At 47.8% G+C, this 23,327-nt stretch overlaps 1 protein-coding gene across 12 annotated transcripts in view; it reads right to left on the bottom strand.

Annotated features, from left to right (window-relative positions):
* PHLDB1 (pleckstrin homology like domain family B member 1) overlaps positions 1–23,327 on the bottom strand; it is a 122,715-nt gene that overhangs the window by 72,538 nt on the left and 26,850 nt on the right. The window contains exon 1 of one of the 12 annotated variants that reach the window (XM_084611767.1): positions 17,686–17,806. The exons of 9 other annotated variants lie outside the window; for them this stretch is intronic. Coding sequence is in view for 1 of the 3 variants with exons in the window: in XM_084611777.1 (XP_084467903.1) it covers positions 17,637–17,688 (52 nt within the window). In the remaining 2 variants the exon portion in view is untranslated. Of the gene's footprint in view, positions 1–17,423; positions 17,587–17,636; positions 17,807–23,327 lie in introns of those variants that run through there. 2 more of the 12 variants (XM_084611777.1, XM_084611768.1) reach the window with 2 other exon arrangements.

Below are 23,327 nucleotides of genomic sequence, written 5' to 3'. Positions count from 1 at the left end.
AAGATTTCCCAGTGCTTGGATGAGATCAGCTCATGGATGAAGAGCAGTTGGTTGAATCTGAACCCAAGCAAATTCTCAACAATAGGAGTAAAGCTGGTTTGTGAAGGAGACAGAACCTTCTCGGAGGGCAGTCCAAGACTGTGTTATGAACTCGCAAGAACTAAGGACCATCATAAACCTCACCACTTTCCACTCCAAGAGCAAGGCACATTTCTTTGACTTTGTCTTGTCTAATATAAACACATAGCAACAGGTATATTTATTTAAACAAACAAACAAAAAACCCTACCAAAACAAGACACTCTTTTACATATGCTTCTCCCTCTGTGCAGAGGATGAGAGAACAAACGTGTGACAGACATGTACTCATGTTGTTTAATGCATTAGTGGAAGGTGCTCAGATGTTACAGTAATAAGCGTGATATAAAAACCTACACAGAAAAGAATAGACTCAGCCTCTGCTATTCCACACTGAGACCAGGCCTTTGCTCTTCACTTGTGTGTTGTTTTCCACCTTCCACTCATGACAGAAAGCAAAGACACAGAGAGAAAGTGTTGGAAAGAGGTAGGATGGAGCCAGAAACAGCTGGGCTTCAAGGTACGGCGCAGCCCAGAGGGCTCTTCCTAGGGACAGGCTGTTCTGCCATCTTCAGAGACCAAGGAGAGAGGCTGGAATCTAGGGTATATCTCCTCCCCGCCATTCCCTCCCCCCAAAGCATCATGGAAATGAGGGAGTAGACAGCATCTTGAGCAAGAGGGTGGGGAAACAAGTATGGATAGGGAGCATGGTTCCAGGGGAAAATGTGATTGTGTGCAGGAGGCCAAACAGCGGATTCACATTTTACTGGAAGTCAGCAACACCCCAGGGATGCCACAGCTGGCAGTCTGCACTGCAGACAAGACAGCTCCTGTCTGCATGAGCAGATCATCTTTTTTGGCCAAAACCAACTGCCTTCTCTGGAGAAAGCTGGTGATGAGCCATGAGTGTGGAATGTGGCTTGGGGGATGTGCAAACAGGCATATAAACACAGGCCCTGCACATACACACATCAGCACCAAATGTCAAACCTGTGTCACCTGCCGCCCACCAGCACACATGATTGTCATCACTCCCTAGGAGAGGGAAAGGCACTCATGGCTGATGCATGTGCACGGAGACTGCAGGGGTAAAAAGACCATCACTAAAGACTAGGAGCCTGATTTTCAAATGATCTGGGCCCGCTGACCTCAATGACAGCTGCAGGTCAGCTTCTCTGAAATCAGGACCCAAGATGAGTTCTATAAATGGATGAGGATCTAAGAGTGACTCTGCCCCTGGGCTGGATGGAATGCACTCAGAATCAGCCATCCAGAGAAGACCAGGTCCCAGCACTGTGTTTCCACGTGGAAAGTGAATTACTACCTTATTAAAAAGGGAGTATGCCTTTCCTGGAGTCCCTTGACTAGCCATGTGGCCAGTGCATTCAGCTTCATGGAGCCAGCAAACCAGGAACTAGCCCTGACCCAAGACATCAGTGCAGGCACTGGGGCACTTTTTTGGGACAGGTAAGGTGTTACAGGGTTTTGGTAACTGCTCCCTTCCAGTATTTGCTGAAAGCTCTCACTCCACTTCCCCAGGCAATCTCACACTTCCTGTTGTCGATCAAAGGGGAATTGGGGAGAGGAGAGAATTTTTCCCTACAAAGCAATAGGGCTCCTAACATGTTATTATTGGTAGCTTTCTGTTCTTATACCACTTTACTTTCTGTCTCAGGCTGTTCCCCAGTCTCCTCCCATTCCTTAACAGAGGGAGCACTGTATAGCTGCAAGAGAAGAAGATGGGTGTTTGCAACTCCCAGGTTCTATTCCTGGCCTTGCCACAAATTCACTGTAAGCTGGGTAAGTTACTGCTTTGTGCTCAGTTGCCCCATGTACAAATACAGGGGCCTCATCCAGCTAAATTAATGTTTATAGAAGTATATATTCAATGCCAAAAAACTATGTTAACCTAGAGTTAAGGTTGCTTGGTGGTACACTAGAACCTCAGAGTTATGAACTGATCAGTCAACCACACACCTCATTTGGAACAGGAAAAATGGAATCAAGCAGCAGCAGTACAGAGAGAAAAAAGAGAAGCCAATACAGTACTGTACTGTGTTAAACGTAAAACTACTAAAAAAATAAAGGGAAAGTTTAAAAAAAGATTTGACAATGTACGGAAACTGTTTCTGTGCTTGTTTCATTTAAACTAAGATGGTTAAAAACATTTTTCTTTTGCATAGTAAAGTTTCAAAACTGTATTAAGTCAATGTTCAGTTGTAAATTTTTGAAAGACCAACCATAATGCTTTGTTGAGTTATGAACATTTCAGAGTTATGAACAACCTCCATTCCAGTATTGTTCGTAACTACTGTATGTCATCCCCTTCCAGACCACCAAATTGAGTAAAACTCAAACTTATGAAAACCCGGAAATATACAGTTAAGGTTGCCCATGCAACCTTAATTCTGCCCTCTTTCAGCATTGCCCCAATACACCCCATTAACACATATAGCTTTACTCTGCCAACCCCACAATTGCTGAAATGTACAAGCTCTTTATCTCCTTTTACAATCCGTTCCTCTCACCCACTGGATTCCACCTAACACTATTAAAAGACAAAAGGGGGGGGGGAGGGGACTCAGGATTAAAGCATATAAAATGTCTGGAATGGAAACCCTTTAGCCATTTTTCTGTACTGGTGCATGGGCAGTGTAACAAGTGCACATTTTCTTCAATACTGTTCTCAGTTTCAGTCCCCCGAAAATGTAGGCCATGTCTACACAGGCACTTCCGTTGTTAAAATTTTTGTTGCTCAGGGACGTGAAGAAACACCCTCCTGAACAACCAAAGTTCTGAAGAAAAGCACCTGTGTGGACAGTGCTTCATTGGCAGGAGCTAAGCTCCTACCGATGAAGCTACTGTCCCTCGTTGGAAGTGGTTTTATTTTGTCGCTAGGAGAGCTCTCTCCTGGCAATAAAGAGCAGCTACATAGTGCACCTTACAATGGTACTGCTGCCCGTTGTAAGGTATGCAGTGTAGACACAGTCCTAGTGCGTGCCACACATTACCTTAGGTAAAACTTTAGTTTGAAACCAGGTTGACCTGCACAACTTCAATAGTTTGGTCTTTAGTGCTGGGCAAAACCAAAAACCTCATACCTAGAAGCTTTTTTTAATACAGCTGGGTTGGGAGGGGGAGAGGGGAGGAACTTATATCTCTGGAACCCGTGGCTCAAATGACTCCAAATATGGGTCACTAATCCAACCCCACACCCTCCTCAGGCACACCACATTTCACAGAAATCTGATAAAGCATGTCAATTTTAGAGTACTTTGAAAGATGAACCGTTAAATAGATGTTGTGACAGAACCTTAACGACAGTGGTGCTGCTGCACCACTACAATAAAGTTTAATTGACAGAGAGGATTTTGAGCTGTGGCCAGGGCTGCTGGAAAGGGGATTGCAAATCACCATCTTTGCTCAAGTCCCAAGCAGCGAATAGCAACTGCCCCTCACACTCATGAGGAGTGGAGACCTTTGTCACATTGAAGGCTGTGAGAACACTCTGGCTAGAACTGTCACCTGCAGTTCTAAGGTGAGCCGAGGCTGGGGAGGGCACACTCCACCACAGAGCAAGTTGGCCCTGCCAGAATCCATCCCCTCTAATCTAGAGCCGCTGCTCTCCTTGCTCTAACATGGACAGGTCTCTGTGAGCAGCAGGGCTACAACAATGGTGTCACTGCCCACTTTTTTCCAGTTACAATTCAAATGCCCAACAATCTCTGTACAATTTCATTTAATAATTCAATATACACACGAATCTCTCAACACACGACAATTATGGCAGTGGATAATATAGTAAAGGGAGGGAGGCTTGTTGGTATATTGCTCACTTCAGGACTCCTTAGGTCTATAGGCTGGGTTGCATCAGCTCTGCTACAAATTCATTGTGTGACACAGGGCAAGTCACTTCAGATCTGTCTCAGTTTCTCCAGCAGTAAAATGGGGTCAGTATCACCTTGGAAGTGGGTTGTGAAACTCAGTGTTAGAAAAGCCCATGGAGAGCCTAATCCAAAAATAAATAGAACATCTTTAAAACAAGGAGCCTAGAGTCCAGCACCTACATCCATATCAGGCACCCAAATAAGTGGTTGAATTTCAGAGGTGCTGAGCACCCACAGTTCACATCATATGCAGCAAACATGCTCAGCCCCTCAGAGTCCAGAAATAGGTGCTTAATGCTAGGTTTGAAAGTGCTGGTCACAGAGAATAGGCAGATAATTCTGCTGGCTGTAGCTGTTCCTGTTAGCTCCCTCCTGACCACGCCCCACGTAAGAAGTCATGGCTTTAAATATCTTTATGACAAGTTTTGAGTGGACAGAGAAGAAGGTGAGGGTGGCGAGTTCCTTCCTATTCAGTAGGGGCTGGTTGGGCCTCTCTGATGGTATCCACATGTCTTCTTTCACAGAAGCTGCTACATTATGCACCATCAGCCAAAGACAGGCAAGATGCGGTCTCAGCAAAGCTGCAGAGACCTTATAGTCAAGAGCATGGATCATTCTTGTAAGGGGGATGAAGGGCAGTGTGGTACTTGGATACTCATCCCAGGGGTGTTTTAGACTGACACCAGGACAGCTGACACAATGACTGTCCAGGGAGGTGGCATGGGGCAGTGAATCAGATACAGGTCTGGGGCTCAGGAGAATGGGGTTGTCACGCACTCAGTGTGGGCACACTGCCTCTCTCTGGTGGGTCAAGGGCAGGGCTCACAGGGAGCAGGCTATTTACCCACCTGTGTAAAGTGTTTCAAGGGCGACATATGAACAGGACACATACATGGCAATTATAATTAGCCACTGTTGCTATGCCCAGCCCAGCCTGTTACAGAAGCTAGTCCCTGTCCCTTCGTTCCAGGAACCTAAACAGCCTTTTCAGACCGTGGGGAAGGAGAAGACATAAATTTGTACAAGCAAATCCATAAGCATGCCAGACTGCAACATCCAGCTCTTGCTATACACCTCTGGTCTGTGAATCGCTAATACAAGAGTAGCACCTTCCTGCTCCAGCATCTCTTTCTTTCCTGACTGTTCCTGAGATGAGAAGAATCCCACATCTGTAAGCTGATCCCAGGGGACTCAGGATGTGCCGTACCAGATCAGACCATTTTCAGCAATTCCAGTTCCTAGCCTAACATGGAGGCTTCAGCAGGCAGCAGAAGAGACCACAGAGCACCTGGGACAATGCTGCACCTGGGTGGGAGGTTATTCTTCCTGACCCTCTTCAGGAACCAGCACATGCTCTGAAGCACGAGCCCCAACTACAGGCATAAATGCCAATATCAGTCAGGGTCAGAAAGGCCCAGCAGTGTTTGACTCTGTCCCTGGTGTGGCACTCCGCACATTGCACAAAGAAGGGTTTTTTTCCTACCTGCTGCTCACATCATCCAGCAACCCCCTTGCTTTCGCCACCTTGCACAGGAAGAGGAGGAGGGGACTGATCTCTCTTCTTGCCAGGCTCAGCAAAGCTGGGGGCTGAAATCTCTCCTGGAGGGTGGCAAGGCTCAGAGACTGTGGGGAATTTCTTCTGGGCTCTGGCCTGATCACAGGCAGGACCATTCCTACTCCAATTGCCTGGCATAGTCTCCCCGGCTGACCCACATGCTGAGTGTTTGTTCATGCCCTGTTGAGTGCAAAGGAGTGAGCAACCATGCTTGCCATCTAGCTCTGCTTCTGTTGCTATCAACATGTCTGACCAAGTCCCAGAGCAGTGCCAACAAGTCACACGTTAGAGGCAAGGATCTCAACCCAGAAAAGGCCAGAGCCGCTCCTAAGCAGAGTCCCACTGCTAACGCTGACTCAGTTACCAGAATAAAGAGCTGCAAAAGGGGAGCAGAAGGCAGAGCTAATGGAAAGTAGAAATAAGAAGCACAGTCCCTTCCTGGCTGCAGAGGACAGAATAGTGTCTATAGCACAGAGATCTCAAACTTGCAACCTGGCGAAGAGAGTGTGTTGTTATATATCCAACCAGCAAGAAAGAAGAGGGTGAATTGCTTCCCCTGGCTGGGGAGGAACTGAACATTCAGAGTTTGGAGGGAGAGTCAGACGTTGCAAAGGGTTTGGTATGCTGACAAATGCTGATCTATGTCCTGGTCTGATTCTCCTCCTGTTGGGGAAGTTCCCCGACGTCTGTGTAATGGCACTAGAATAAGTGAGGGAAGAACCAGGTCATGTTCTAGCTTAGACAGAGGGCGAACACAGAAAATTAGACTCATTTAACCCTTTGCCCTCCTCCTACCATCAGATGATCCCAAAGCATTTTACAAACCTTCACAAACAAGCCCCTCTCTTCCCCCCCGCCCCCCTCCCCAGTTCCCCTATGACTTACCGAACCCTGCTAGGCCCACCGGGCAGATGTTAAGCTCAGGCACAGAAAGAGGAAGGGACCAACGGCAAGAGGTGCTGGGGATCCACATCTGCCATTGACTCCACTCAGCAAGGGGTGCTCAGCAACTGATAGCCAGGATATCAGTGACTTGTGTAAGGTAACAGGGTGTAGTGATTCAGGAAGAGAACTCAGGAGTCCTGCTGCTAATTCCTGTGCTCCACCCCCACAAACTGCAGGAAAAAGTTAAGGTTGAAACTTAAAGCCAAATAGCAGGAAACCCGGTGCCCAGGTCAGCTCTCTGCCCATAGGCATGGCTCTCAGAGATGTTGTTCCAGCGCTACAGACCCAGGCTAGCACTGAGCACCAGACAGAATGCTGCCACATGGTACCCTAAAGTCATAGGCCGGCAAGCAATGCACCACCATGTGTGACCCCATCCCAGAGCACTGACGGGGGCGGCATTCCTAGGATCAGCTTCTCTCCCCTTTTCTGTGTTGAGCAAGAAACACATTGCAGAACATGTCTGTGTGACCTGCAGTGGGAGGGGAAGGAGCTGGAATGCTACTCAGACACGCCTAGCTTTGAAGCACTTTGCCAATCCCCTGGGGAACCTTGCTCTTCAGCTTCAGCCAGGGCTGAAAATACCTCCCTCCAGGGGATGGTTCTTCATTCATATAGGAGGGAAGGAACTTCTATCTTGGGGGAGTGCGATGTGCAAGGGGAGCGAGATGTGCAGGAAAAAACAATCATAGGAGAAGGAGGGGGTCTGGGATGCTCCCCTTTTCCCCCCAGTGGGTGCTGTGGGCCTGAGCAGCAGGGTTAGAACAGACACTCAATACCGCGAAGGGAAGGGAGGAAGCTCTACAGAGCACCTAGCTATTCATGTTCAGGCTATCATCGCGCACAGAACATGCCAGTGGAAGAATTCGCACCAAGGCTTGGGGCAGAGAGGAGCCCAAGCAGGAACCTCTACCTATCTGTGGCACTGGCATGGAGCCAGTATAGATGTTAACTAATCCCTTATAAGATTTGGGGTTGGTCTGAAAGCCCAGATCAAAACACCTCTGGGTCCTCCAACCCAAGCACACCAAATGAGAGAGGGCAAAATCAGCTTTCTGCCAGGAAAGTCCAGGCCAGCTTGCCGGCCTGGACTGTAGAGGGAGCTATCTCTGCAGAGCACACAAGACTTGACTGAGACTTGGTTGGACACACTGCTATGGGAGGCCAAGGGCACTGCACCCTAGTCAGAGGAGGCAGTGAATGCACCATGGGTGCCTGTCATAAATATAAAGGGAAGGGTAAACACCTTTAAATCCCTCCTGGCCAGAGGAAAAACCCTTTCACCTGTAAAGGGTTAAGAAGCTAAAATAAGCTCGCTGGCACCTGACCAAAATGACCAATGAGGAGACAAAATACTTTCAAAGCTGGAGCGGGAGGAAACAAAGGGTTCTCTCTGTCTGTGTGATGCTTTTGCCGGGACCAGAGCAGGAATGCAGGTCAGAACTCCTGTAAAGAGTTAGTAAGCAATCTAGTTAGATAAGCGTTAGATTCTGTTTTGTTTAAATGGCTGATAAAATAAGTTGTGCTGAAGGGAATGTATATTCCTGTTTTTGTGTCTTTTTTAACTTAAGGTTTTGCCTCAAGGGATTCTCTATGTTTTGAATCTGATTACCCTGTAAGGTATTTACCATCCATACCATTAAAATTCTCTTTTAAGAACCTGATTGCTTTTTCATTGTTCTTAAGATCCAAGGGTTTGGGTCTGTGTTCACCTATGCAAATTGGTGAGGATTTTTATCAAGCCTTCCCTAGGAAAGGGGGTGTAGTGCTTGGGGGAATATTTCGCGGGGGGAGACATTTCCAAGTGGGCACTTCCCCTGTTCTTTGTGTAACACTTTGGTGGTGGCAGCATTTAACCTAAGCTGGTAAGAATAAGCTTAGGGGGTCTTTCATGCAGGTCCCCACATCTGTACCCTAGAGTTCAGAGTGGAGAAGGAACCTTGACAGTGCCAAACTGCCGAACTCAGCAGCAATTACATCAGACGGACAGGCCTCTTAACGCTTCAGGAGATCCCAGTTGTGCTTTGAACCAACCCCCGATATCAGACACTAATGAGTGGGTCTCTGAAGAGGGTTGGGGAGAGAGGGTGAGAAGGTGGTGAACTGGATGGAACAGCCTATAGAAATCACCTCCAGCATCCATCTGTCCAAAGTAATGAGCTCCCAGGAAGACAGACAATGGGAGAGACGATACCTGTAAGGGTGGAAGGGGGAATAGGTGCGATGTGGGATCCAGAGAGGAAAACAGTTCGTGGCCTTCAACTAATGGGTCAAAATGGTTGTTTTGAGGATGTTGCCAACTGCAGTGTCACTGTGGAGGACGGCTCCTTTTCAGTGAATCTGGGCTTCTTCCTGTAGGGTTGTCAGTCTCGTGAGCTGGCAGTAGACTAGATGAGACCACTGAGCTGTCTATGATCTACTATATTTTTAATTTGTCACAAGTATATAAATGCCCAGTTATTGTGGTATCACCTGGGCATCTTCAGGAGAATGAAGGGACCCACCCCTGGCGCTGCTGCACAACTTAGGTCCTTCAAAGGTAAGGTCCTTGATGCATTTTGTACCTTATGGCGGAGACTGCAGCCAAGATGCACCACACACAACTACTGCCATAGCCATGGAACTTGCAGCTGTATTGGCAGCATTAAGAAAGGCCTGGAGAGAAGCCTTGATGATTTTATGGCTTTCTTTTATGAGGAGCTGAAATTGTTCCCTCTTGTTCTGTGGCAGATATTCAACAAAAGATGAAAAATTTGAATAATTCGTAAAATCATATTTTGCCCTCAGGGTTTGGCAACTGGCTCCTCTGAACTGCAATGAGGCCAAGGAGTAGCTTTTGCAGCCAAGGAGATCTAGCCATTTCAGTTCCCTGTCAGATGGTGTTAAGCGGCAACAATGTTGTCCGTTTCATTCATTAACCACCTCAACACCCAGAGAGTTAGGCGTCTGGTGAGGAGGCAGATTTATCGGAAGGAGGCACTTATTCTTCCCCAGCTGGCTCTTGCTCCTCTGTAAGCAACTCCTGCAGAAAAGGACCTGGGCTTGGTGCTCTTGGCATGACCTCTTACACAATGGAACCCTGTAGAAGAGCTTGCCATAAGGGGCCCCCTGGTTCCAAAATCCCCACTGTGGTGGGGCATAAGGGAAGGGGGTTGGACCTGAAAAGTTATTCTTGCCAGTATTGCTGGGTACACTTCCTGCTGGGAGTTTCTTCCTCAGGGTGCACTTCAAGGAGGGGTGGCTGAAATGAAAAGGTAGAGAAGCCTTGTATAGACACCTCAGAATCAGATGAGGTGTTCTCACCCATGACCATCAGGGGAGGAGGAGAAAACGGTGCCGGTAACAGTATTTGTGCTGGTAACATGATGAGTCCTGCAACTGCATCAGTACTGAGGGCTGAGGTGTTGGCTGCTAAGGGAATTCCAGATAATACGTCAGTACTAACTGGAAGACCCTCTCAGTACCCTCAAAAGGTTGGTGTGGAACCAGTGGCTGTATCAGCACCAAAGGATGAGTCGTCGATGCAGATGGAAGCGTCGACTCCAGGATGTAAGTCAGTACCAGCTGGGAATGTCATTCGGTACCGCTCAGCAATGGTAACTCACATTCCTTATGGAAGAGGACCCTGGACAGTACTGGGTACTCTGGAATCAGTACATCAGGAGATATTGAAGATAGTACCAAAGTGTAGTCCATGCGTTCTCCAAGACATTGTAACTGATGATTTCAGTTTGGGTTTAGAAGAGTCCTTGTGTTTTGAAGGCACTGAGTCCAGTACTGATACTGGTACTGCTCCAGGCTGTTTACTGGATGGGATTCTCAGTACATGGTGTAATCTTTTTATCCAGTGCCAAGATCTCAGTACCAGAGGAAATCATAATCATAGAATATCAGGGTTGGAAGGGACCTCAGGAGGTCATCTAGTCCAACCCCCTGCTCAAAGCAGGACCAATCCCCAACTAAATCATCCCAGCCAGGGCTTTGTCAAGCCTGACCTTAAAAACCTCGAATAAAGGAGATTCTACCACCACCCTAGGTAACACATTCCAGTGTTTCACCACTCTCCCAGTGAAAAAGTTTTTCGTAATATCCAACCTAAATCTCCCCCACTGCAACTTGACATAATTGCTCCTCGTTCTGTCATCTGCTACCACGGAGAACAGTCTAGAGCCATCCTCTTTGGAACCCCCTTTCAGGTAGTTGAAAGCAGCTATCAAATCCCGCCTCATTCTTCTCTTCTGCAGACTAAACAATCCCAGTTCCCTCAGCCTCTCCTCAAAAGTCATGTGTTCCAGTCCCCTAATCATTTGTGTTGCCCTCCGCTGGACTCTCTCCAATTTGTCCACATCCCTCTTGTAGTGTGGGGCCCAAACCTGGACACAGGACTCCAGATGAGGCCTCACCAGTGTCGAATAGAGGGGAACGATCGCGTCCCTCAATCTGCTGGCAATGCCCCTACTTATACATCCCAAAATGCCATTGGCCTTCTTGGCAACAAGGGCACACTGTTGACTCATATCCAGCTTCTCGTCCACTGTAACCCCTAGGTCCTTTTCTGCAGAACTGCTGCCGAGCCATTCGGTCCCTAGTCTGTAACGGTGCGTTGGGTTCTTCCGTCCTAAGTGCAGGACTCTGCACTTGTCCTTGTTGAACCTCATCATATTTCTTTTGGCTCAATCCTTTAATTTGTCTGGGTCCCTCTGTATCCTATCCCTACCCTCCAGCATATCTACCTCTCCTCCCAGTTTAGTGTCATCTGAAAACTTGCTGAGGGTGCAATCCACACCAACCTCCAGATCATTAATGAAGATACTGGACCAACCCTTGGGGCGCTCCACTTGATCCCGGCTGCCAACTAGACATGGAGCCATTGATCGCTACCCGTTGAGCCCAACGATCTAGCCATCTTTCTATCCACCTTATAGTCCATTCATCCAGCCCATACCTCTTTAACTTGCTGGCAAGAATACTGTGGGAGACCATGTCAAAAGCTTTGCTAAAGTCAAGGAACAACACGTCCACTGCTTTCCCCTCATCCACAGAGCCAGTTATCTCGTCATAGAAGGCAATTAGATTAGTCAGGCATGACTTGCCCTTGGTGAATCCATGCTGACTGTTCCTGATCACTTTCCTCTCCTCTAAGTGCTTCAGAATTGATTCCTTGAGGACCTGCTCCATGATTTTTCCAGGGACTGAGGTGAGGCTGACTGGCCTGTAGTTCCCAGGATCCTCCTCCTTCCCTTTTTTAAAGATGGGCACTATATTAGCCTTTTTCCAATCATCCGGGACTTCCCCCGATCACCATGAGTTTTCAAAGATAACGGCCAATGGCTCTGCAATCACATCCGCCAACTCCTTTAGCACTCTTGGATGCAGCGCATCCAGCCCCATGGGCTTGTGCTCGTCCAGCTTTTCTAAATAGTCCTGATCCACTTCTTTCTCCACAGAGGGCTGGTCACCTCCTCCCCATGCTGTGCTGCCCAGTGCAGTAGTCTGGGAGCTGACCTTGTTCGTGAAGACAGAGGCAAAAAAAGCATTGAGTACATTAGCTTTTTCCACATCCTCTGTCACTAGATTGCCTCCCTCATTCAGTAAGGGGCCCACGCTTCCCTTGACTTTCTTCTTGTTGCTAACATACCTGAAGAAACCCTTCTTGTTACTCTTAACATCCCTTGCTAGCTGCACCTCCAAGTGTGATTTGGCCTTCTTGATTTCACTTCTGCATGCCTGAGCAATATTTTTATACTCTTCCTTGGTCATCTGTCCAATCTTCCACTCCTTCTAAGCTTCTTTTTTGTGTTTAAGATCAGCAAGGATTTCACTGTGAAGCCAAGCTGGTCGCCTGCCATATTGACTATTCTTTCTACACATCGGGATGGTTTGTCCCTGTAACCTCAATAAGGATTCTTTAAAATACAGCCAGCTCTCCTGGACTCCTTTCCCCCTCATGTTATCCTCCCAGGGGATCCTGCCCATCAGTTCCCTGAGGGAGTCAAAGTCTACTTTTCTGAAGTCCACGGTCCGTATTGTGCTGCTTTCCTTTCTTCCTTGTGTCAGGATCCTGAACTCTACCATCTCATGGTCACTGCCTCCCAGGTTCCCATCCACTTTTGCTTCCCCTACTAATTCTTCCCGGTTTGTGAGCAGCAGGTCAAGAAAAGCTCCCCCCCAGTTGGCTCCTCTAGCACTTGCACCAGGATATTGTCCCCTAACGCTTTCCAAAAACTTCCTGGATTGTCTATGCACTGCTGTACTGCTCTCCCAGCAGATATCAGGAAAATTAAAGTCACCCATGAGAACCAGGGCATGCGATCTAGTAGCTTCCGCGAGCTGCCGGAAGAAAGCCTCATCCACCTCATCCCCCGGTCAGGTGGTCTATAGCAGTCTCAGAGAATGCTCCATCAGTAGCAAGTTCATCCTGTTCTCCCTAAGCTTTCAAGATCTGCTTTTAAAACTTGAACAGACCTTACATTTGGAGGGCACATGAGTCACCCCAAGGCAGCAGAGGCAGTTTTAATGTCCATTGCTTCAGGGCAAAGAGCTGTGTCAGGTCAGGCATGGTTTGAAGCCTGGGGTTTTTGGTATAACCTGTACCTGAGGTCATGGTTTGAAGCTAGAAAAAACAAAGGCTCAGATCGGGCAAACAAAGAAGGAAAAGGGGGAAAGCCCCCAAAGCACAAAGATTGTGTTAAAAAAACCCCAGGAAAAATAAAAGGAACAGAAAAATAAATATTAAGAAACAAAATGGTGCGGGGAGGGTAGCAAGCTGTGTGCCAGTAACCTAGAGCTGCACCTGAGGATTCCTGCCTTCTCTCCAGTGCTCAGACAGTCATAGCTTTTATATTAGTGTCCAGATGTGGGGAAATAGTAGCTAGGACTACAGCAGCATTGACACATTGTCTGGATTAACCACAGCATAGGGATAGAGCTCCCAGGTCTACAGTGCATACAGCACTTCCTCTCCCCACCTCCGCCCCCCAATGCTGGAATACTTGGGGAGCTCCCCACTATAATATCTGATCTTCCTCTTGGAAAATGCAGCTGTTCTGCTATATTACAATGCAGTGCCAAGCTGCATCCACCACAGACACAACTATTGCAATGCTGCTCAGGAGCCCCCCTCCCCTTCCCCTGCATGGTGTAAGAAAGACAGTTGCACCAGCACTATCTATGCAGAAAACTGGAGATGAGAAAATAAGACACTGCTCTTCCCCACAATCATTACACACATATGGCAACATGTCCCCCCACCGAGCCCTGGCAAATAGAGCTCACAGATAGTGCCCCATGCCTCCGACCCAGTGACTTTAATAATCCTATTACTCCAGGTCTATTCTACTTGGGAAATACGCACTCCTCCTTTTAACGACCATAATGAGAGAACCGTTTCCACATCCATAGTGCTTGGCAGAGGGTCCCAACACACTTTATGGGCATAAACTGAGATGTGGTCACCTTCACAGGGATAGGACCGAAATAGCACGTGGCAGTGGGGGAGGGAAAATGTTGGACAAAAACTTTTCAGAAAGTGCCATGGGACCTTTACTGTCCATGCAGGGCTGATCAGGCCTTGCTATTTAAGGTCTAGCGTGTTTCACACACAGCAGGCTGCATGGAACTTGATTTATCCAAATCAGGAAGACAGGCTGAGCTAGCCCTGCAGGGATTTGTGGCTTTAGGGAATCCATTTATTCCAGACCTGATGATTAGACCCTAAAACCAATTCATGCCTTAATTAAGCAAGAGCACAGATAGGCTAAGTATAAAATGGCCCAAGGGACACACAGTCAATGGCAGAGCTGGAGTCTTAACTTCTAATTTACTTGCTAGACTACTAGACTCCAGTCACTCCCTAAGTAGCGAAGCATTTCTAACACAACTATCAGCATGGTCTCTATAGCTCATGATCAGTTCAACTTGCTGCTCTGCAGTTGTCTCTGGGAGGAAGTTTGGGGTTTTTCTACCTACAAGGATGGAGCAGAAAGTCATGGTCACACCTATGTGAACAGATGAAAAGCAGCCTCTGCCCTGTCACCAGGCAGCATCTCACACAGCCTGGGTGTGAGTTTTACACTTTCTCCAATGAAGTCTCTTGGGAACAGCTAACCCTGCCTTCCCATCCACTCTCAGTAGACCCTGAAGCTCTCTCCCACCACCATTCGCATATAAGCCTCTCTGCTGCTGGTGACCAAGAAAGCAACAGCTTCCCATAATCTACTGCCCTTGGAGGGTTTAGTAAACTAACAGACAACACCAGTCCATTTTATTAAAAGTTTTATAAGGATCCTCAAATCTACTCCTGAACATATGGCTCCCACCATTCCAAGATGCACGGAGAGAAAGACATCTTCTGCAGAACTCCAACTTATAGACACACTAATCAAAGCCCCATCCCTTCCACTGGAGTCACAAGCTTATCTGATCTCTAACAACAGGCTAGAAGAAGGGGGAAGTGTCAGGGGAAGAACCACAGGAGGTGAGCAAGAAGCCTTTTCTCCAACCTGCCTCAATCCAGCCACATTAGACACAGAAAAGCGGAAACAGGGGCAGAAAGTCAGGGACAAGGAGCTTTAAAGAAACAGGTGGTTCCTACAGCAGAGAGTGGAGTTTGGGGAAATCACTTCTGAACACAGACTCCAACAAGCTTTCAATGCTCCTTGGCTTTTTAACAAAAAAAAAGTCTCATGTAGAAATCCTGGGATTGTATAAACCCTGACAGCTGGGTTTACAGATCATTTGGAGACTCAGAATTACATGCCTGGCTCTTTACTAAAAGCTCCCCAGTATGTAATCAGTGCTGTACTTGGGAGGGGGTGGGCAAATCCCGCTCTTAAAACAATCTGTTCCCTGGTTCTAAACATTCAAGGACTAGCCTGCAGTCCCCTGCCTCCCTATTCCCTGGGATTTGGATTATCATTCATGGTGTCTCCCTCCATGCTCTAGCCCCAGCCCTTTGTGTGACTTCCTCCACTCCAGGAAATTCAAAGATAAATCACCACCTTACAGAACTCTGATTTCTGGCTCCAATGCAATCCAACACCAAGAAAGATAAAAGTGGTGGGGAGTGGAGAAGGGGTAACAAAATATAGCTAGTGCCAACACTTTAGTTGTGATGATCACATTTCCTCACTTTAATTTCCAAGAACACTGGAAAAGGAGCATAGAATCATAGAATATCAGGGTTGGAAGGGACCCCAGAAGGTCATCTAGTCCAACCCCCTGCTCGAAGCAGGACCAATTCCCAGTTAAATCATCCCAGCCAGGGCTTTGTCAAGCCTGACCTTAAAAACCTCTAAGGAAGGAGATTCTACCACCTCCCTAGGTAACGCATTCCAGTGTTTCACCACCCTCATAGTGAAAAAGTTTTTCCTAATATCCAATCTAAACCTCCCCTACTGCAACTTAAGACAACAACAATCCAGACCTCCCCCAAAACATTAATGGGACACATTCCCTTTACCCCACGGTCCTGCTCATGTGGACACAAGTGTGTTTTTTGTACAACCCAGAGGCACTAAGATTCCAGCTCTCACAGCCAGGAATACAATACAGATCTTACTTTCACTTTGTTTAGAGGGGTATCATCAAATTGAAATCAAGTCAGCTAAAAAAAAAAAAAAAAAAAAAAAAAAGCCACTCAAGTTTTTTCAGGTCCCATACCTGCTCTCACAGCCACAAAATAAACAAACCTGAAAGAGAAAAAAAAAAAACCCTATGATTCTATGATAGCAAAGTGAAGGTCGCGAACAGTACTGTGTGGCAACCACTTATGAACCCAGTTTATAACGGCACTGTGATATACCATTGCTTCCCCCCAAACACAGAACAGTAGCCCAAAATAAACATTGGAATTTCCCAATATCTGATCCACAAAGCAAGGAAAACAAAGTCAATGGGGAGGTGTGTCACATTCAGGATTTGACTATTCCCAGGAGTGATGTATGCATGTCACATCAATGCATCATTTTAGGGACAGAGACCATTAAAGTGTACCACTGTGTTTAGAGGAAAATGTTTATGGGCCAAAGAAGTACAACTCTACTTCAACAAAGTTTTAAGCCACTAAACCAGAGCTGAATTTAGTACTATGTCTTTAGCAGCTCTCTGTTGTGATATGAATAGCACTGATGGCTGGGAGGGCAACTAACTTTCTATTTTCATTCATTTGGGATGACCATGTGCAACTAGCACATGAAAATAAGTGCAATTAATTCCCCTCAAGCACACATTCACGACATGTATGTGTATATATAATACACAGGGGAATATTTAGCTAGTATTTCATGCTATATGTAGCTTTTTTTCAAGTCAGTTTCAGCTGCACAGCTGTCCAGGTCTCAAGGAAAAATGCCAACACAACAGAGGGGAAATAAATTTCACCCCCCAGTGCAAACAAGACCAATTATTTTCAAACAAAGTGGCCTAAGAAAACATCCTTTTAAAAAGTCACATGCAAATACATACATCACAGATATGTAGGTACTGGTACACGAGTGAATGCACACACACACACCTGCACACAGAGATGCCATCAAGACACAACTCTGGCTAGTTTATAGCCAGGTGGGAGGAGACTTGTACCATCTGCCACGCTCCAGCGCCCAAAGCTAATTCTGGTACCACATTCTAACCTCCCAAAATAGCGGGGAGGAGGAGTTATAATTAAAGTCTAACGGCGCAAGGACCAGCCCGCGATACAGAGGCGAGCCCTGGCCTCCCTGTTGGCTGGCACGGAGCGCCGGGCTCCTTTCTCGCCGTGCGCCCAGCGCAGGCTGGGTACTACACAAGGCGAAAGCCCCACCGACTGCGGACGCGAGCTAGGGACCCAGCAAGTGCTGCCGTGAGCCCCTAGTCCCGGCCCTCCTGGCTACGTCCCTCGTCACGCTAAGCACCCAGGGCGGAGAGGGTCCGAGGGACCATGGCCGGGCCAGACACCCCAGCCCGTGCGCTCCGCTTACATGTATCCTCCAGTCCAGCCTATTTCGTCCCGTCACCAGCGCCCCCTTCTCCCGCGGCAGCCAGACTGGGGCTCGCAGCAGTAGGAAGCAGCCGAGCCTGCTGGGCCCCTCGGCTCCCTGTGCTCAGGGCCGGGGCGGGGGGTCCAGTCCCCCAGCCATATCCCTGGGCAGCCCGCCGGGCCGGGGGAGAAGGAGACTGCTCATGCACCCTACCCGAGCTGCGCCGCCAGACCCTGCTCGGTACCCGGGTAGGGGCACTAACCATGAGCGCGGGACCGGACTGGAAGTACGCGCTACGAGCCGAGCTCCGCGCCGCTGCCGAGCGTCCCGGTGCCCGCCCCGGAGTGGAAGGGTCTATTCAGGGGGCGGCTCCTCCCCGCAGACAGAGCGGCTGCGGCTCCAATGGAGGGGAGCGCACCGCCCCCGGCAGGGGAGGGGACAGCGAGGAGAGCTGGAGGGGGGAAGAGGATAAAGGGGGTGGGGGGCGCCAGAACAGGGAGGGGAAGGAGACACTGGAGCGGATTTGGCCGGGCGAGGGGCCGGGCCAGGGCAGAGAAGGGGGCTGCAGGAGGAAGCTGCGCTTAAGGTAGTTTACAGCTTCTCTCTGTTTCTCAGTATGGATGTAGCAGGCACTGCCCCTGTCCCCTAGCAGAACGGGAAAATGCCTGCCTGCTTCTATCTTCCCGTCCATCCACTGTATCCCACCTACCACGCCCATGCCTGCTGTCTGTCTCCCTTATCCCAGCCTGGCGGTGCCTGGATTTGTGCCCTGGGTAGGCCCTGTTCTCAGAGATCCACTCTATGCCCACCCCTGGTGTCCCAAACTGACATAACTCTCATCCCCCCTCTTCTATTGTCCCTTCTGGCCTTTCCTTCTCCCTCTATCTCTGCCTCCTTCTTTCCATTTATGCTATGGGGAGCAAAGGTTGCTGTAGCCCCAAAGTGTGCCCACCACGCAAGTAGTGCAGAGTGCAACAAGCTAAGCCACTACGACTCCTCGCAGGTCCCAGCACTGGGCCTCCACTCAGAACAGCCCGTGTAGGCTCCTATGGTGGCCCACACTTTCTATTTCAAAGGGAACACGCTGAAGATAAAAATAATACAGGCCCAGATCCTGCAATCCGGTCCACACTGGCAGCCCCACAGGGCTCTGCACACACGCATCAGACTGAAGGGTTGGGGACCCCTGCTCTAACAAATGTTCAGCCATTCAGAACTTCAGAGCAACACCAGGACACAACCCAGTGCTTCCCATTCCCAAAGCATGAACCCCTGCCACCCAAGCCAGAAAAATCCTGTTTTATACATTAGCCCTACAGGGCATTTGGCATGTAGCAGAGCAGTTCTGATTGCAGCCAGTAGAGGGCAGTCATGCCATTTACTACAATGTATATATAGTATCCGGGGGTAGCCCTGTTAGTCTGTATCCACAAAAACAACAAAGTCCGGTTAGTTTTTAAGGTGCCACTGGACTCCTTGTTGTTACAATGTATATAGTTACTCCTGGGGACATTCTACACCAAAAAATTCTGCGCACAATATTTTAAAATTCTGCAAATTTTATTTGTCAAAACAACACCACCTAATCACACTAGTTTCAATTATTCTGGTAATTTTTTTTAAAATACCTGTCAGCAAGTATGTCTGTAACAATACAGAGACACACACAAACATTCCCCCAGGAGTAAAATTTAAGAAACCCCTATGACAACCCAGTTCCTATTGCTCTGCCCCATTCCCACTCCCAGAGCCCAGCCAGGGCGCCAGACACCCACAACTCCTCCCCCCAAGTCCAGCCACAGTGCCCACCCAGCCTGGATACCTGCACCCCACTCCACCTCAAGCCCAGTAGCAGGGCCCCCCTGGCCCAGATACTCACACCCCCTCCACAGCCCAGCCGCAGGCCCCCCTTGCCCAGATACCTACATTCCCTCCCCTGAGAGCCCAGCCACAGGACCCCCCCTTGCCCAGAAACCCACACTCCCCCCCCCCAGCCCAGATACCCACCCCCCCTCCCCCGAGATCCAGAGGGAGAAACAGCCTGATGCGCAGTCCCAGGCTTGCATGGAGTTTCCTGCACGCAGCCCTCTCCTTCCCTCAGGGCATGATGGCAACTGCAGCTGCCAGGAACCTTCTAGCTCCCTCCCCCTCTCCTGGGCAGTGTCTTCTTCTATATGCAAACTGGGCTTTGCCAGGTCCAAAGGCCCCTAATGGTGGGCAGCAGCACTGCAGCCCATTTCTGTGGGGGAAAGGAAATTCTGCGCACACGTTAATTTCTGCAAAATTCTGCATTGCACAGTGGTACAAAATTCCCCCAGGAGTAATATAGTTAATGTCTCTTGCTTGAAGCTCATAAAGCAGTGAATTCTGAAAAGTTTACTTCCTACTGCTTCTGCAGATAGTTGTTTTACATCCTGCACTTTATGCCCAGATTGGACAATAAAATTAGCATGGTCAGTTCAGCCTTGGCTTGCAGTGAATTCCAGTGGTCTACTGCAGTTGGGGGAAGGGTTCACAGCACCACCTGGAGCAGATGGAAACCCATTAGGATTCCAAGTGAAAAAACATTTAAAACTTAGCACAAAAGCAGCATCTCTGTTTGCATATGAAACCTCACAATGAGGGCATGGGGCTGAGTACTGTAACTCCCTAGAAAGTGAGGAAGCTCAACACCTCACAGGATCAGCAAGACCATTTCTGCGGAAAAGGACCTAGGGGTGACAGTGGACGAGAAGCTGGATATGAGTCAGCAGTGTGCCCTTGTTGCCAACAAGGCCAATGGCATTTTGGGATGTATAAGTAGGGGCATAGCGAGCAGATCGAGGGACATGATCGTTCCCCTCTATTCGACATTGGTGAGGCCTCATCTGGAGTACTGTGTCCAGTTTTGGGCCCCACACTACAAGAAGGATGTGGATAAATTGGAGAGAGTCCAGCGAAGGGCAACAAAAATTATTAGGGGACTGGAACACATGAGTTATGAGGAGAGGCTGAGGGAGCTGGGATTGTTTAGCCTGCAGAAGAGAAGAATGAGTGGGGATTTGATAGCTGCTTTCAACTACCTGAAAGGGGGTTCCAAAGAGGATGGCTCTAGACTGTTCTCAATGGTAGCAGATGACAGAACGAGGAGTAATGGTCTCAAGTTGCAGTGGGGGAGGTTTAGGTTGGATATTAGGAAAAACTTTTTCACTAAGAGGGTGGTAAAACACTGGAATGCGTTACCTAGGGAGGTGGTAGAATCTCCTTCCTTAGAGGTTTTTATGGTCAGGCTTGACAAAGCCCTGGCTGGGATGATTTAACTGGGAATTGGTCCTGCTTCGAGCAGGGGGTTGGACTAGATGACCTTCAGGGGTCCCTTCCAACCCTGATATTCTATGATTCTATGAATGGAACAGTAGTGCTCAGAATTCTGTGGCTGAGTCCCATTTCCAACCATTGCATCTCTCCCCCATCCCCAGCAATATGGTGGTGTCTGTGTCTCATTGTCATGACCGTTCAGCAGGGGCTTTTCCTTAGTTTGATTTTTTCTGATTCATTCTTTATTGGCAATTTACTCCCTGAATAGCCTGACCCAGACCTAAACTCTCCTGAGTCACCTTGCTATAAGGTGACACCTAAAAGCAGCATGAAACAGGCCCCTACCCTGCAGGGTACTAGCACCCAGGCAGGGACCATAGGTGCCAGCATACCAAGGAGATCAGCACAGGTTATGAGCCTATCGTTCTGAATCCACAAGACAGCTTTGAAAAACAATTTTGCAAACAGGCTGAAGAGCCATGGTCGAATGCTGCTAGAGAGGTTTAATCTCAAGTGCAGCTCTGTGGAGCAGAGGGTAGCCTGAGAACGGAAAATCAGACTCTAGGGGGTTTGTACAACCACGTTACCATATATAATACACAGCTCTACCAAAGTAGATCGTAGAAAAGACACTCCTCCCATACATGCAATACAATTCTGGTAAATAAATTACAAAATGGGATAGTTTGTGTATATAGCTGCTCTAGTCTGAGAACCTATCCTCTTTACAGAGGGAAGGGAAATATTAACAGTCCTATTTTACAAATGCAGAAACTGACGCACAGAGTGCCAAATTCATCCCTCATGTAACTCCATAGTTTTAAAAGGAGTTATACTAGAGACAAAATTGGCTCAAAGTTTAAATAATTTAACTCACTCACTCTATGAGCTACAGTGACAGTGTTGGGAATAGAACCCAGGAGCCCTCACTCCATCCGAGCCCACTGCTCTAATTGCTAGTTTAATTAGGTTAGCATAAAAAGCATCCAGAAATACAAGATCCTACTTTGCCTTGGAGCGCAGCTCACACGTTGCAAAGCGCATTCAAGCAAGGTTATGGATGAGATTTAACTTGATGCACTGATGGAGCATCAATCACTGGGAGTAATGTCATTTTTGGAAGCAGTTTAACTTTGTGCCAGTGTAGACAGGGAAAACATTGTGCTCAGGATCCATAGTGGCAGGAATAAATAGTGCGGCCATTTTCTCCCTCTTTCCCCACAGAACTGGAAAGCACTATTGATCAGCAATGTTTTATTGGCAGGAGGGGAGTATGTGTGTGTGTGAACCTGCTAAGAAGAATTCCAATGTTACCAAATATTTCCCAGAGTTAGAGGCAATCTACGCTACACTAGAAGTCTGGTGGTGACAGTGGTGAAAATTTCCGTGTGACTCAGTAATGGAGAAAAATATCTACATTATTTTCCATTAAAATCCCTGTTAACACCCCAGGGAAGGCTTCCAGACTGTAAAAGAAAAATTAAAAAATGTTTTTGTTTTTTTTTAAGAGTATGATCAGAAAATGTGATTCAACTGGAAAACTAAAGCAACTGTGGAAAATATGACACCATCTTTGCACAAAGATATTGACTGTGGTAGTGTGAAAAGCATTACTGAAGGACAGGGTAGGAAAATAAGCCCCTTTGTCCTTGTGAAACCTGGAAGTGTTCTGAGGTGTTTTTTTCTTGTTGTTCAGGGCCTGTGCTCACCCACGGCTGCTAAATCAACATAGCACTGCTGTCCCCCCCAACCCCCACCAAGAGTGAAGTCAGCTCCTGGGATGTCCATGGGAAATTCCCATTTTGTAACCAAACAGAAGCCAGTATAAATTCGTCACAGAAACATGCTCCTCAGTAAGGCAGCTACAACCTAGAAGGTGTAAGATGTAATGCTCCAGCATGTGTGGTCCAAAGTCTGTGTTCTGTTACAGCAACAAAACTCCAGTGAAGTCAGTGGAGTGACTCCAGATTGAGGAAGAGAGAACATGCACACACGTGTGTGTGTGTGTACACGTACATTGTATGGCGCTGCCAGGGCTGAATACAATAAAACACTTTAACCATGTTTCTAAGATAAGCATAGAGTATGGGCTGGTTGGTCTTCAGTCCCTGTGTCTTCGCCTAATTAGTTTTTGCTTTCTAACAGGCCTAAGTGATGGGCCTCAGATGCTCCAGCGTTAGAGTTGCTTATAGCGTGTAATTTTCTATTCTAATGTGAGTTTTCACACATCTGGTTCAAAGTTTCCAGAGTAATGTGGAAAATATACATAATTATCAGAGGAAATGGCTGAATTCTGATCAGGAATTCTGAACAGCTTAGCTTCCATGCTGATGACCCTGCTAGCATTACTGTTGCTACATCCAGAAAATGCATTGTAATTTCCATCACAAGAGTACAGGTATAGCAGGGGGCAACGCCCCTCACAGCACAACTTGGGCAACCTGACGGGGAGGAGAATGAAAAGAATATCTTAAATGCTGTACAAAATAAGACAGCACGGAATGAGCCAGGACAGTAGATCCTTGGCCAGCAACACTGGTACACAGCACAGGGGCAGGGGATGCTTGTTAGAGCAGCATAGATAAAACAGTTTCTGCTGTCCTTGTA

The sequence above is a fragment of the Lepidochelys olivacea genome, assembly GCF_965140295.1.
Source record: "Lepidochelys olivacea isolate rLepOli2 genome assembly, chromosome: 22".
NCBI classification, from domain to species: domain Eukaryota; kingdom Metazoa; phylum Chordata; order Testudines; family Cheloniidae; genus Lepidochelys; species Lepidochelys olivacea.
This window is presented reverse-complemented; position numbering and strand designations above follow the sequence as displayed.